Here is a 14,197-nt window from a genome sequence, read left to right on the forward strand (position 1 = left end):
TATAATACTGCCCCTATGTACAAGAATATAACTACTATAATACTGCCCCCTATGTACAAGAATATAACTACTATAATACTGCTCCTATGTACAAGAATATAACTACTATAATACTGCCCCTATGTACAAGAATATAACTACTATAATACTGCCCCTATTTACAAGAATATAACTCTTATAATACTGCCCCTATGTGCAAGAATATAACTACTATAATACTGCCCCTATGTACAAGAATATAACTACTATAATAATGCTCCTATATACAAGAATATAACTGCTATAATACTGACCCTATGTACAAGAATATAACTACTATAATACTGCCCCTATGTACAAGAATATAACTACTATAATACTGCCCCCATATACAAGAATATAACTACTATAATACTGCCCCTATGTACAAGAATATAACTACTATAATACTGCTCCTATATTCAAGAATATAACTGCTATAATACTGCCCCTATGTACAAGAAAATAACTACTATAATACTGCCCCTATGTACAAGAATATAACTACTATAATACTGCCCCCACATACAAGAATATAACTACTATAATACTGCCCCTATGTACAAGAATATAACTACTATAATACTGACCCCTATGTACAAGAATATAACTACTATAATACTGCCCCTATTTACAAGAATATAACTACTATAATACTGCTCCTATATACAAGAATATAACTACTATAATACTGCCCCTATGTACAAGAATATAACTACTATAATACTGCCCCTATGTACAAGAATATAACTACTATAATACTGCCCAATATGTACAAGAATATAACTATTTTAATACTGCCCCTATGTGAAAGAATATAACTACTATAATACTGCCCCTATGTACAAGAATATAACTACTATAATACTGCCCCCTATGTACAAGAATATAACTACTATAATACTGCTCCTATGTACAAGAATATAACTACTATAAAACTGCCCCTATGTACAAGAATATAACTACTATAATACTGCTCGTGTGTACAAGAATATAACTACTATAATACTGCGCCCTATGTACAAGAATATGACTACTATAATACTGCTCCTATGTACAAGAATATAGCTACTATAATACTGCCCCCTATGTACAAGAATATAACTACTATAATACTGCCCAGTATGTACAAGAATATAACTACTATAATAATACCCCCTATGTACAAGAATATAACTACTATAATACTGCCCCTATTTACAAGAATATAACTATTATAATACTGCCCCTATGTGCAAGAATATAACTACTATAATACTGCCCCTATGTACAAGAATATAACTGCTATAATAATGCTCCTATATACAAGAATATAACTGCTATAATACTGCCCCTATGTACAAGAATATAACTACTATAATACTGCCCCTATGTACAAGAATATAACTACTATAATACTGCCCCCCATATACAAGAATATAACTACTATAATACTGCCCCCCATATACAAGAATATAATTACTATAATACTGCTCCTATATACAAGAATATAACTGCTATAATACTGCCCCTATGTACAAGAATATAACTACTATAATACTGCCCCTATGTACAAGAATATAACTGCTATAATACTGCCCCCCATATACAAGAATATAACTACTATTATACTGCCCCTATGTACAAGAATATAACTACTATAATACTGCCCCCTATGTACAAGAATATAACTACTATAATACTGCCCCTATTTACAAGAATATAACTATTATAATACTGCCCCTATGTGCAAGAATATAACTACTATAATACTGCCCCTATGTACAAGAATATAACTACTATAATACTGCTCCTATATACAAGAATATGACTACTATAATACTGCCCTTATGTACAAGAATATAACTACTATAATACTGCCCCTATGTACAAGAATATAACTACTATAATACTGCCCCTATGTACAAGAATATAACTACTATAATACTGTCCTCTATGTACAAGAATATAACTACTATAATACTGCCCCTATGTACAAGAATATAACTACTATAATACTGTCCTCTATGTACAAGAATATAACTACTATAATACTGCTCCTATGTATAAGAATATAACTACTATAATACTGCTCCTATGTACAAGAATATTACTACTATAATACTGCCCCCTATGTACCGGAATATAACTACTATAATACTGCCCCCTATGTACAAGAATATAACTACTATAATACTATCCCCTATGAACAAGAATATAACTACTATAATACTGCCCCCTATGTACAAGAATATAACTACTATAAAACTTTGAAGAAAACATATAAATTCAGCAAAGAGTCCAAGAAAAATTTCCTTTATTATTTAAAGTGCATTAAAAACCACTCATATTAATAACCGCAGACGCATTTCTGACTGATGTTCTTAATCATTGCATATAATATAACTATGATAATATTAGCTGCCCTGATTTTAAAAAAAAGTCTTTTTGAGGCCCCCAAGCCATCAGATACATTCACATCTAGTTTGTATTTGCGTATAATTGTTTGTACAGATGAACGAGGCACCTTCCGGTATCTTGAAATTGTTCCCAAGGATGAGCCAGACTTGTGCAAGTCCACAATTCTCTTCCTGATATCTTGGCTGATTTCTTTATACTTTCCCATGATGCTACACAAAGAAGCAGTGTGTTTCAGGTGTGCATTAAAATACATCCACAGATGTGTCTCTTACTAACTCAGATGTTGCCAAAAAAACCAGCAGCTTCCAAACACATGACATCAATACATGGGCCGTCCAGAATTGTTTAAAGGCATAGTAATCTTAGCATATGTAAACTTTTTGACTTTGCAGTAAGTAATAAAAATTCTTTAAAACATTATTATTATTATTATTATTATTTTTATTATTATTATTTATTATTATAGCGCCATTTATTCCATGGCGCTTTCCATGTGATAGGGATATACATCGCAAAAACATTTACATAATCTTAACAAAACGAGTCAGCGACTGGTACAGGAGGAGCGAGGACCCTGCCCTCGAGGGCTCACAGTCTACAAGAGATGGGTGAGGATACAGTAGGTGAGGGTAGAGGAGGTCATGCAGTAATGTGGTGGAGCGAGGACCCTGCCCGTGAGGGCTCACATTCTCTCTCTCTCATTATTCTGGCATTTGGCAAATAATAAAAATTATGGTATAATCCTAATTGTCCTAAAATGGGAAAGGTTTATTCTGATTTCATGTCGGATATTGAGAAAAACATGCAGAAGTGTCTTCTTATATAGTGAATGGAAACTTCGAATTTCAACTGTATATTTTTCCTTTATATAACCGAGGGACCGTCAATGTTTGGTGCTCAGTATCGATGTCAGATCCGTCCTACTTCTTGTCCTTTGCTCATCTATCTACTTTTCACAGGTCACAGTTTCGGATGTGCTGTAACGCCTCCCATGCACTGATGATGACCCAGGAGAACACTGAGGTTGGACACAGCATTCAGTATGATGGAGATAACAACAGTAAGAACATCACAGAGAGTATTTTCAAGCTGTTTCCAGAGGTAATGTGATATTCGCGCACATTGACACAGCGGTATATTCTGCACAGTGCGTGCATATGTAATTGTAACAGAGGAGCCAGCCACGCACAGAGACCATGAGGTGAGAACAGTCAGGGTTTTATATAACCACTATATACAGTATATATATATATATATATATATATATATATATACCATGGGTAAGGAAAGTATTCAGACCCCTTTACATTTTTCACTCTTTGTTTCATTGCAGCCATTTGGTAAATTCTAAAAAGTTCATTCTCATTAAAGTCCACTCTGCACCCCATCTTGACTGAAAAAAACAAAAATGTAGAAATTTTTGCAAATTTATTAAAAAAGAAAAACTGAAATCTCACATGGTGATAAGTCTTCAGACCCTTTGCTCAGTATTGAGTAGAAGCCCCCTTTTGAGCTAGTACAGCCATGAGTCTTCGTGGGAATGATGCAACAAGTTTTTCACCCCTGGATTTGGGGATCCTTTGCCATTCTTCCTTGCAGATCCTCTCCAGCGCCGTCAGGTTGGATGGTGAACGTTCGTGGACGGCCATTTTCAGGTCTCTCCAGAGATGCTCAATTGGGTTTAGGTCAGAGCTCTGGCTGGGCCAGTCAAGAATGGTCACAGAGTTGTTCTGAAGCCACTCCTTTGTTATTTTAGCTGTGTGCTTAGGGTCATTGTCTTTTTGGAAGGTGAACCTTCGGCCAAGTCTGAGGTCCAGAGCACTCTGGAAGAGGTTTTCATCCAAGATACCTCTATTCTTGGCTGCATTCATGTTTCCTTCAATTGCAACCAGTCTTCCTGTCCCTGCAGCTGAAAAACACCCCCATAGCATGATGCTGCCACCACCATGTTTCACTGTTGGGATTGTATTGGGCAGGTGATGAACAGTGCCTTGTTTTCTCCACACATGCTTACAATTATCACCAAAAAGTTATATCTTCGTCTCATCAGAGCAGAGAATCTTATTTCTCATAGTCTGGGAGTCTTTCATGTGTTTTTGAGCAAACTCTATGCGGGCTTTCATATGTCTTGCACTGAGGAGAGGCTTCTGTCGGGCCACTCTGTCATAAATGCCTGACTGGTGAAGGGCTGCAGTAAAAGTTGACTTTGTGGAACTTTCTCCCATCCCCATACTGCATCTCTGGAGCTCAGCCACGGTGATCTTGGGGTTCTTCTTTATCTCTCTCACCAAGGCTCTTCTCCCATGATTGTTCATTTTGGCTGGACAGCCAGGTCTATGAAGACTTCTGGTGGCTCCAAACGTCTTCCATTTAAGGATTATAGAGTCCACTGTGCTCTTAGGAACCTTGAGTAATGCAAAAATTCTTTTGTAACCTTGGCCAGATCTGTGCCTTGCCATAATTCTGTCTCTGAGCTCCTTGGGCAGTTCCTTTGAGCTCATGATTCTCATTTGGTCTGACATGCACTGTGAGCTGTGAGGTCTTATATAGACAGGTGTGTGCCTTTCCAAATCAAGTCCTATCAGTTTAATTAAACACAGCTGGACTCCAATGAAGGTGTAGAACCATCTCAAGGAGGATCACAAGGAAATGGACAGAATGTGACTTAAATATGAGTGTCTGAGCAAAGGGTCTGAATACTTATGACCATGCGATATTTCAGTTTTTCTTTTTTAATAAATTTGCAAACATTTCTACATTTCGGTTTTTTTCAGTCAAGATGGGGTGCAGAGTGGACTTTAATGAGAAAAAAAATGAACTGTTTAGAATTTACCAAATGGCTGCAATGAAGCAAAGAGTGAAAAATGTAAAGGGGTCTGAACACTTTCCGCACCCACTGTATATACACTGCTCAAAAAAATAAAGGGAACACTCAAATAACACATCCTAGATCTGAATGAATGAAATATTCTCATTAAATACTTTGTTCTGTACAAAGTTGAATGTGCTGACAACAAAATCACACAAAAATCATCAATGGAAATCAAATTTATTAACCAATGGAGGCCTGGATTTGGAGTCACCCCCAAAAATTAAAGTGGAAAAACACACTACAGGCCTGATCTAACTTTGATGTAATGTCCTTAAAACAAGTCAAAATGAGGCTCAGTATAGTGTGTGGCCTCCACGTGCCTGTATGACCTCCCTACAATGCCTGGGCATGCTCCTGATGAGGCTGAGTATTGTGTGTGGCCTCCACGTGCCTGTATGACCTCCCTACAACGCCTGGGCATGCTCCTGATGAGGTTGCAGATGGTCTCCTGTGGGATCTCCTCCCAGACCTGGACTAAAGCATCTGTGGTGCCCCTGAGGGTTTGGTCGCCACAGAGGTACTGCATCTCACCCAGAGGTGTGGTATCTCACTCTCAGGTAAGGACGGAGTACAGCTTTGGACCCTAACACCTGCATCCAACACATACCCGCAGTGGAGATAGGGCGAGATTGCTCCTAAGGGAGAGCACAGTCCCGAGTCCCTAGCAGTGGGAGGGGCTATGTAGTTGGTGTGGGTGGAGGATATAGCTAAGGGGAGCACATGGATGAAAGGTATAAATAGAGAAGCCATCTTGTTTAGTCAGCACAGTTAGATCAGTCCAGTCAGAGCAGTGAGTGAGAACAGTCTACAGGAGAGGAGTGGAGCAGGGCTCTGCAGGAGCTCTGCTCAGGCAGAGGGCCTGAGGAGAGGCCCAGGACTGAAGAAAGAGGAGAGAGGAGCAGGAGGGGCTCCAGGAACGGAAGAAGGGATCCCAGTGGTACGGGCAGTGCTGGAGGCCACCTGTATGCCCGAATCTACCAGGAGGTGGAGGGGTCAGGCCACACAAAGGGGACCGGTCCCTCAACTAGCCGAGAACTTTATGACTCAACTAGAAACCGGAGGCTGCAGTATTTCAAGTCCTGCAGCCAACAGTCCATATCAGTCTCACCAAGAAGGTATCTATAGAGGACCCAAGGGTGGAACAGACGTCACCCGACAAGGCCCGCTGGTACAGGATTGGGACACTTGGTATGAGGTGCAGGGAGAGAAACGACACAGAAGGGGGTCCCGTTAAGTACTCCGGAGATACCTGAGGGTGGACTGAATCCCTCCCTGAGTAAGCGCAGCACGACGAGGGAAGTAACTTTGGTACCTGTAACTTGGACTGCAACAACTGTGAGTAAAGACCCTGAGGACTGCACTCCATTGTCTCTGTGATTATTGCTGCGCCATCAACCCCTGCACTACAATGCACAAAACAACCTATTACATCTACACTGCCCTGGAGCTAAGCTCTACCTGTGGAGAGCCACACCATCCCTGCTGCACTGACATCAGCTCCAGAGGACCTGCTCTGCAGCGACAGCTCCACATAGCCGCATGCCACAGGTGGCATCACGAACATTGTACATAAATCCCCTGTAAATAATTCCCTATTGAATGACTGCCCTGGGTCACGTAATGGGTCACCGCCACTGTTACATTCTCCGGCATATACCGGCCCGGCACCGGGTACCCAACGGCGTCAACTTTGGCGTCACGAACAGGATATGAGCCCACCCATTATCACCGGGTATTGTGCACCTAAAGACTGTGTTTTATAATGAATGTGGCACCCGCCCGAGAAGAACTGGCGCCATTATGTGCGAGCCAAACGACAACAAGAAAGTACCTCTTATCGTGGGACGTGTTCCAGAATGGCGCCAAGAGCGAGGCCCGCCCCGAGCAACAGTGACCATGTGTGTAGATGTGTCCATCAAGCTGGGGGGGCCGCCCCAAGGTGTGGCCGACAGCAAGTTGCCATGGAACTTCCCCTGAAAGGGGAGAGGAGAGAAGAAACCTGGGAGACAGGGTGTAGTCTCCAGGAGTCCAGACAGAAGCACCCGAAGGGCAAGATGGAGAGTCAGGAGCCAGCTCCCATCCGTGGTCTGCAACTGGCGGCAAGGCCTCTTACCTTGGAGGAGGCCATGGCAGAGCTATCCCTGGAGGATACTGAATTCCTCCAGACAGAAATCCAAGAGCTGGGAAGGAGAATGGAGAGGGCCCAGCAGGACGCCATCGCCAGCTGGAGAAAGGAGCTGCTGGAGAAGCTGATGATCCGGCAGCAGCCAGCGCTGCATTCCACCAGTAGCGCTCAAGCCCCGGAGGAACCTAAATGGAGCCAGGAGGCAGAGGATGGCACAAGCGCGGCCGCGGGAGCAGGTAAGTAGAGACTCCCTGTCCCGGGCACTGAGAGTGCTGACCTGCTCCTGGGCTCCCCAGGGGAAACTCCAACCCCGGGCGCCAGCTCTGCCGATCTGCTCCCCGGTCTCCAGGCGGAATCTCCCGTCCCGGACACCTGCGTTTCTGGCTGGTTCCCAGACCCCCTGGCGGAAATCCCGTACCCGGGCACTTGCTCTGCCAATTTGCTCCTGGGCCTCCTACCAGAGCCACCTGCCCCCGCACCCGAATGGGCCTACGGAAACACCATCTATGACTCTTCCGCCCGATATGAGGACCAGCAAGGACCTCCGCTAGCACCTGCACCTGCACCCCTGGTTACCTGCCGAGGAGGAGAAGAGTTCCGGTGGGATAACCGGGGAGGGGACCTCATGGGGTTCCCGTGGGAGATGCAGGCCCAGGCCCTCCAGAGGGAAGAGCACAGCAGGAGGGAGCTCCTGCAGCTGGAGCGGGAACATCACGACCGACAGGTGCGGTGGGAAAGGATGGAGGCCCGGAACATGGTGGCCAAAACCCGGGCCCGCCAAGCAAGAGCTACCACCCCTAGTCCCCGTCTGGAGGGGATAGTTGTCAAGTTCGATCTAGACGCAGGGTGGGGCTTTGTGAGGGAACCACACACCGACAGAGATGTGTTTGTGAACCGGCGGGATGTGGAACCCCACCTCCAACAGGGGCATCCCGGCCGAAATCTATATCCCGGTGACTACATCACATTTACCCGGCACAAGGGCGAGCGTGGCTGGTATGCCCTTCAAGTATACCGCGTGGCAAAGCAAAGAGACTTGCCCCCGCAGCCCCAGTCAGAAGGCCCGGCTGGGTCAGCCTGCAGGAGCCAAGAGCTCCCCCGGAGGGAGCACCCCTGTTAGACTGCTTGTTTTGCAGAAACTGTTTATAGTTATCTGGAAGGGTACAACCCTGCCAGTTTCCAAAGTTAATTTGTGTGTATGTTAGGTCTTGTTGATACCCATTTAAAAAGACTACCAGGTTATGGACGGTGAATAACCAAAGAACTTTCCATTGTAAATAATTGCACTTCTTAAAGTGCCCCTTATTGGTTTTATGTAACAACAAATGACCTCAGAACAAAAACAGGTTTGGCGTGGTCGAAGAAGTGGTCCAACACCAGGATCATCCATGCCCTGCAACCACGCCCAGGGCCTACGTTGAGGGTTTTCAGACGGGTCCCTCATACTCAAGTTTGCTAGTTTTCACCTTAATAAAGAAAAGGGACACCCGGTTGAAGAACGTGCTGTAACCTGTTGAAAGAATGTTTTATATGAAAAATGTTTATAAGAAGAATGTTCTATAAGTATAAAGAAAAATGTTATTTAAAAAGTCTTAAAATGTTTTGATAAAGAAACCAGTAACGCTGAAGTAATGTGCCTCCCGTAAAGGCAAGAAAAAGGTTGTTTAAAGTCTTCTATGCGAATGCATTCTAAAAATTTTGCATGTCTGTAATATACCCTGTTTTTACTCTATTCCAGCTCGCGGACGTGCTGTGTTTTACCAGGGGGGTATGTGGCGCCCCTGAGGGTTCCGTCGTCACAGAGGTTGGGCATCTCACCCAGAGGTGTGGTATCTCACTCTCAGGTAAGGAAGGAGTACAGCTCGGGACCCTAACACCTGCATCCAACACATACCCGAAGTGGGGGTAGGGCGAGATTGCTCCTAAGAGAGGCTGTTAAGGGAGGGCAATAACCCTTCACGGTTGACCAAGTGAGTGTCAAATTATTATGTTGATTGCGCAATCCAAAGAAAACCAAATGGAGGCAATGCTCTGTATGGGAGGATTCAAAGAATCTCTGATCCCGTTTATTTTGCTTAGCATTTTGTATTGTTTTGAGTTTATTAATGTCCAATCATCTACAGCCATACTACAGCCTTGAACCAATGTTAGTACAATTATTCCGGAAATACACATATGGTCATATTATCGTTAGTTCGGTGCATGGTGGAAATTTACAAGGTCAATCCTGGCCTAGACTAGTTAGATAACAGGAGCAGGATGTCTGACAAAATGTTCTTGTGAGAAAAGGTTAGTGTGGGAACGTTGCATGGGAAGAGAAAGAAAGAATGTATGTTATGCAAGGAGTGATAATAACACGATTTTAAAGCAAGCAGACAAAATGGAGTTGCTCTAGCATGAGTATCAATATGTCCTTTACACTTGGATAGCATGAATATTAATATGTCCTTTACATTCCCTGTCATTATCCTTGACTTTAGTTGCTGAAAGGCTTGTTGCAACAGTTCTTGGTGGTCCTTGTTATTTACATCAGCCAGAGTATCCATTGTCTGCAATACGTACATAGCCCGAGCAACCGTTGCAGCTCTATGGGATCTTTTGGGAATGGTAGCAGGTAGATGGCCGTCTTCCTTTCTTCTGTGAGATGTTTGGCACCCTGAGTAAGGCAATGGCCTAAGAAGACCACTTGACCGAGGCAAAACTGAAGTTTCGAGGTTGAGAATCGACAATTCAGTTTTGCTAGATGCTTGAGGAGGCTAACACTGGCCCTGATTGACATTTGCTCCATGGGGGCACACAAAAGAAGATCATCCACGTATTGTAACAGTACTACCTCTGAGTTGTCCAGCTGCCACGGCAGCAGACAGCTAGACATGTTCTTTGCTAACTGATTAGGGCTATTCTGCACACCCTGCGGCATCACCGTCCAAGTCAATTGCCTTCCCTGATATGTTAATTCAAACAGAAACTGACAGTTTTTGTGTGGTGGAATGCTAAAAAAAGAAAAAGCTTTTGCTAAATCAATTACTGTAAACCAGACAACGTGTATGTGAATCTATTACAAACTTAAGGATATATGACCATCTAGAGAATTAGTTTACATGACCATATTTTAGCCCTAATGTCAATGTGGACATAAATATGTGCTGTTGAGGGTAGTGGATTGATCAGCCAACTTATCCTGAGCCCATATTTTAAGGGCTTGACAGAAGTCAACCCCACTCTCATACGTATTGGCGTCTAATGCTCTGTAACACACTGATCATGATGATCTTCCTCATACACATTCCGGGTGTAGTGTGTATTGCTGCCTGTATTCTGGCTGTGCCAAGATGGCTGCCACCAGAAGGAAGCACACTACAGGAGTGGTGTGCCAAGATGGCCGCCACCAAAGGGACATCTGATCAGAGGCCAGAGGTGATGCAATGGGTGTAGCAACATGGCCGCTGCAGGAAGGGTTGGAACTTTGGGCGGACATAGGTATAACAGATGAGGATGGGGCACTAGGAGTGTCTTGGGTAGTAGCGAGGGGTGGGCCTCCTGGACGGGGCACGTGACATGCAATACAATAATCTGCTGACAATGGATTCTGCTGGCCAAAATTAGAACATTCCCAACAATTCATTACACCGCCATTATCGGAGAGCAGTATCTTTGTAATACACATAACATAGTGTCTTTCCCTTATTGTCTGCATTTTCTAAACTCTCTGCTGTTCCGAACCAAGCCAAAGCTATTTGTAACAATCCTTTATCTTCTAACTTGCCCTTTTTCTTCTTCATAATTAACCGGCCCTTATCTGGTAGCTTGCATGTTTTAGTTAACTGTTTAAGTTTCTGTACATAACTTTTTCCTTCTTTCAATAAACTCAGCGCAGCATTTTTTCACATCAGCTGCATTTTATATCACAAAACAGTCAGACACTGCTATTACAGTGCTAGATAATTCTCCCTTCTTTGTATAAAAATAATTAAAACAACCAGGCTTCGTCTCCTACTCTGCGAGCGAGACTGCGGATGGTAGGCTGAGGTCTCCCTCCCACAGGAAAATTTAACACCTTAAACAGTTTTGGTGCATTCTTAAATGATCTTTTCTCTTCTCGACCGATCATGATATTCATCACATCCTCTCCCTCCTGTCTGTCTCTTTTCCCTCCTGTCTCTCTCTCTCACCTCCTGTCTCTCTCTCTCACCTCCTGTCTCTCTCTCTCACCTCCTGTCTCTCTCTCTCACCTCCTGTCTCTCGCTCTCTCACCTCCTGTCTCTCTCTCTCTCTCTCTCTCACCTCCTGTCTCTTTCTATCTCACCTCCTGTCTCTCTCTCACATCCTGACTCTCTTCCCTCCGGATTTTCAAGGGCAGACAGCTAGACATGTTCTTTGCAAATTGATTAGGGCTATTCTGCACACCCTGCGGCATCACCGTCCAAGTCAATTGCCTGCCGTGATATGTAAATGCAAACAGAAACTGACAGTCTTTTAGTGGAATGCTAAAAAAAAAAAACGTTTGCTAAATCAATTACTTTAAACCAGACAACATGTATATGAATCTATTAGCAACTTAAGGATATATGACCATCTAGAGAATTAGTTTACATGTAGAGCTGAGCCACCACCGTAGTGTTCGAGTTCGGTTCGGTTCGGTTCGTCGAACACCCGTATGTTCGCCAAACTGTTCGTCGAACACCGTTAAAACCAATGGCAGGCAAACAAAAACACATAGAAACACATAAAAAACACATTCAAAGGTGTCCAAAACCTGACCACCTGCTCAGAAGACACAACTAACACATGGAAAAGTGACAAGTACATATAGTCATGCAAAAAGAAAATAGGTTGAGGAGTAAAAGGAGGGGGAGACACAGATATAGGCATGTCATACCATTCTAAAACCAAAAAAGTGCAAAGCTGACACAGCCAGTCTGTTCCTGCCCGTGCCACCTCCGTGTCGCCGGGTTTGTGCCAGAGCCGCGGTGGACCCTGACGGCCAGCCCCCCTCTCCCAATACTGGTGGCTGTTCGCTGGTGGGTCGAGCGAGCCCCCATGTGGTGGAGGCAGGTCTAATCTTTTTAATTTAAATTGTCTCTCTAATTTGAATGAGTACACTTTAAATCCTTTTACAAGGATCTATTGGAGGGCAAGTCTGATGCCAGCAGCCGTGGGAATTACAGCTCCAGTAGCGTCCACTAAAGCTGCTGCAGTTAAAAAGCTTTCATAAGGATCGAGCTTGGCGGTCCACTTCAAGGCGTCCTACCACTAGTCCCAGCCCCTGTGGCTTGGTGTGCCTCCCGATGCTCTTTACTGAGTGTCCTGGGGGCCTGAAGCATTTCCTTTGAAAAAATTAAGTGTCCAAACTACAGGTGGTGTAGCTTGCTTAACAGCTGGGATAATCCGCTGACTAGCAGACACTGCTACTAGGCACAAAGTATTTCCTGGGCTAGATGCAGTTAAAAATTTGTAATTAGATACTCTCTTTGGATGCTGAGAAAGCACTCCATAGAGTCTCCTGGCCATATATTATTCTCTTAAAATGCTTGGGGTAGGGGTCTAGGGGACCCTTTTATAGCCAAAATCACGGCCCTGTATCGCAATACGTCAGCTAGGCTGAAGATAAATGGAACATTTTCATCACCTTATACATCCTAGTGATGGAGCACCAGCTCTCATCAATTTGCCATAACCCCAATATTAGGTGGATTGAGGTGGGAGGCACCGAGTACAAGTGCTCTGCACTTGCTGATGATGTCCTAGTATATATCACTCAATCACATATATCTATCCATGGCTGAAATAGATCACTTTGTTACATGGTCAAATTTTAAAATCAATGTAGCAAAGTCTGAGGCCCTCGATGTCTCCCTCCCCAAATCCATACAGGATTCCTTCCAGTCCTTCTTTCCCTTTGCCTGGCCCTCACAGGGTATCAAATACTTAGGAATTCCTATTCATAGAGACCTCCCCCGTCTATGTTATCTTAATTTTGGGCCCTTTATTGAACAACTCCATACAGACCACGTTGGCAAGTTAGAACTGTAAGATTCACTACGTGAACCACTGGTGTTTTGTGGAAAAGCACATGTACACTGTGTTCCAAATTATTATGCAAAAAGTGTTTAGGAGTGATAAGGTAAGAATTTTTTTGTTTGTCAGTTAAACTCATTGATGGTGATGTGTGTCAGGGCTCTTTATATCACTGTAAGCAATTGCAGACACCTGTGCTAATTAGTTTGGAAGGTGTGTCCAATGAAAGGTAAGACTACTTAAGAAGGCTGTCTCACATTATTAAGCAGCCTACATTTTCTGCCAAAATGGGAAAGAAAAAGGATGTGTCAGCTGCTGAGAAGCAACAAATTGTGGAGTGTTTAGGTCAAGGCATGACTACAATCAACATTGCCTAGACACTTCATCCAGATCATCGCACAGTCAAGAAGTATGTAGCTGATTCACAGTTCACACGTGTGTGTGCTGATAAGGGAAAATTGAGGACTCTTTGAGGACGTCAGGTTAAAAGAGCAGCGGCAAAAAAGCCTTGTCATAGCAGCAGACAAGGTTTTGAAGCTGCTGGTGCCTCCAACGTCCCCCGAACAACAAGATGCAGGGTCCTTCAGAGGTTTGCAGCTGTGCGTAAGCCATCCTGTCGACCTCCTCTATCCACTGTACACAAGCAGAAACGTCTCCAGTGGGCCAAACAATACATGAAGACAGACTTCAAAACTGTTTTGTTCACTGATGAGTGCAGTGCAACGCTCGATGGTCCAGATGGATGGAGTGGAGGATGGCTAGTT

The 14,197-nt window shown here is 43.6% G+C and overlaps 1 protein-coding gene across 1 annotated transcript in view; it reads left to right on the plus strand.

Moving 5' to 3' along the window:
- LOC141165455 (alpha-2,8-sialyltransferase 8F-like) overlaps positions 1-14,197 on the plus strand; it is a 589,715-nt gene that overhangs the window by 472,496 nt on the left and 103,022 nt on the right. Inside the window, exon 4 of the mRNA XM_073651052.1 lies at positions 3,378-3,519. Coding sequence (XP_073507153.1) covers positions 3,378-3,519 — 142 coding nt within the window. The remainder of the gene's footprint in view (positions 1-3,377; positions 3,520-14,197) is intronic.

This window comes from Phyllobates terribilis, unplaced genomic scaffold (genome assembly GCF_046119375.1).
Source record: "Phyllobates terribilis strain yellow unplaced genomic scaffold, ASM4611937v1 Scaffold_11__3_contigs__length_659146591, whole genome shotgun sequence".
In the NCBI taxonomy this organism is placed as follows: Eukaryota; Metazoa; Chordata; class Amphibia; order Anura; family Dendrobatidae; genus Phyllobates; species Phyllobates terribilis.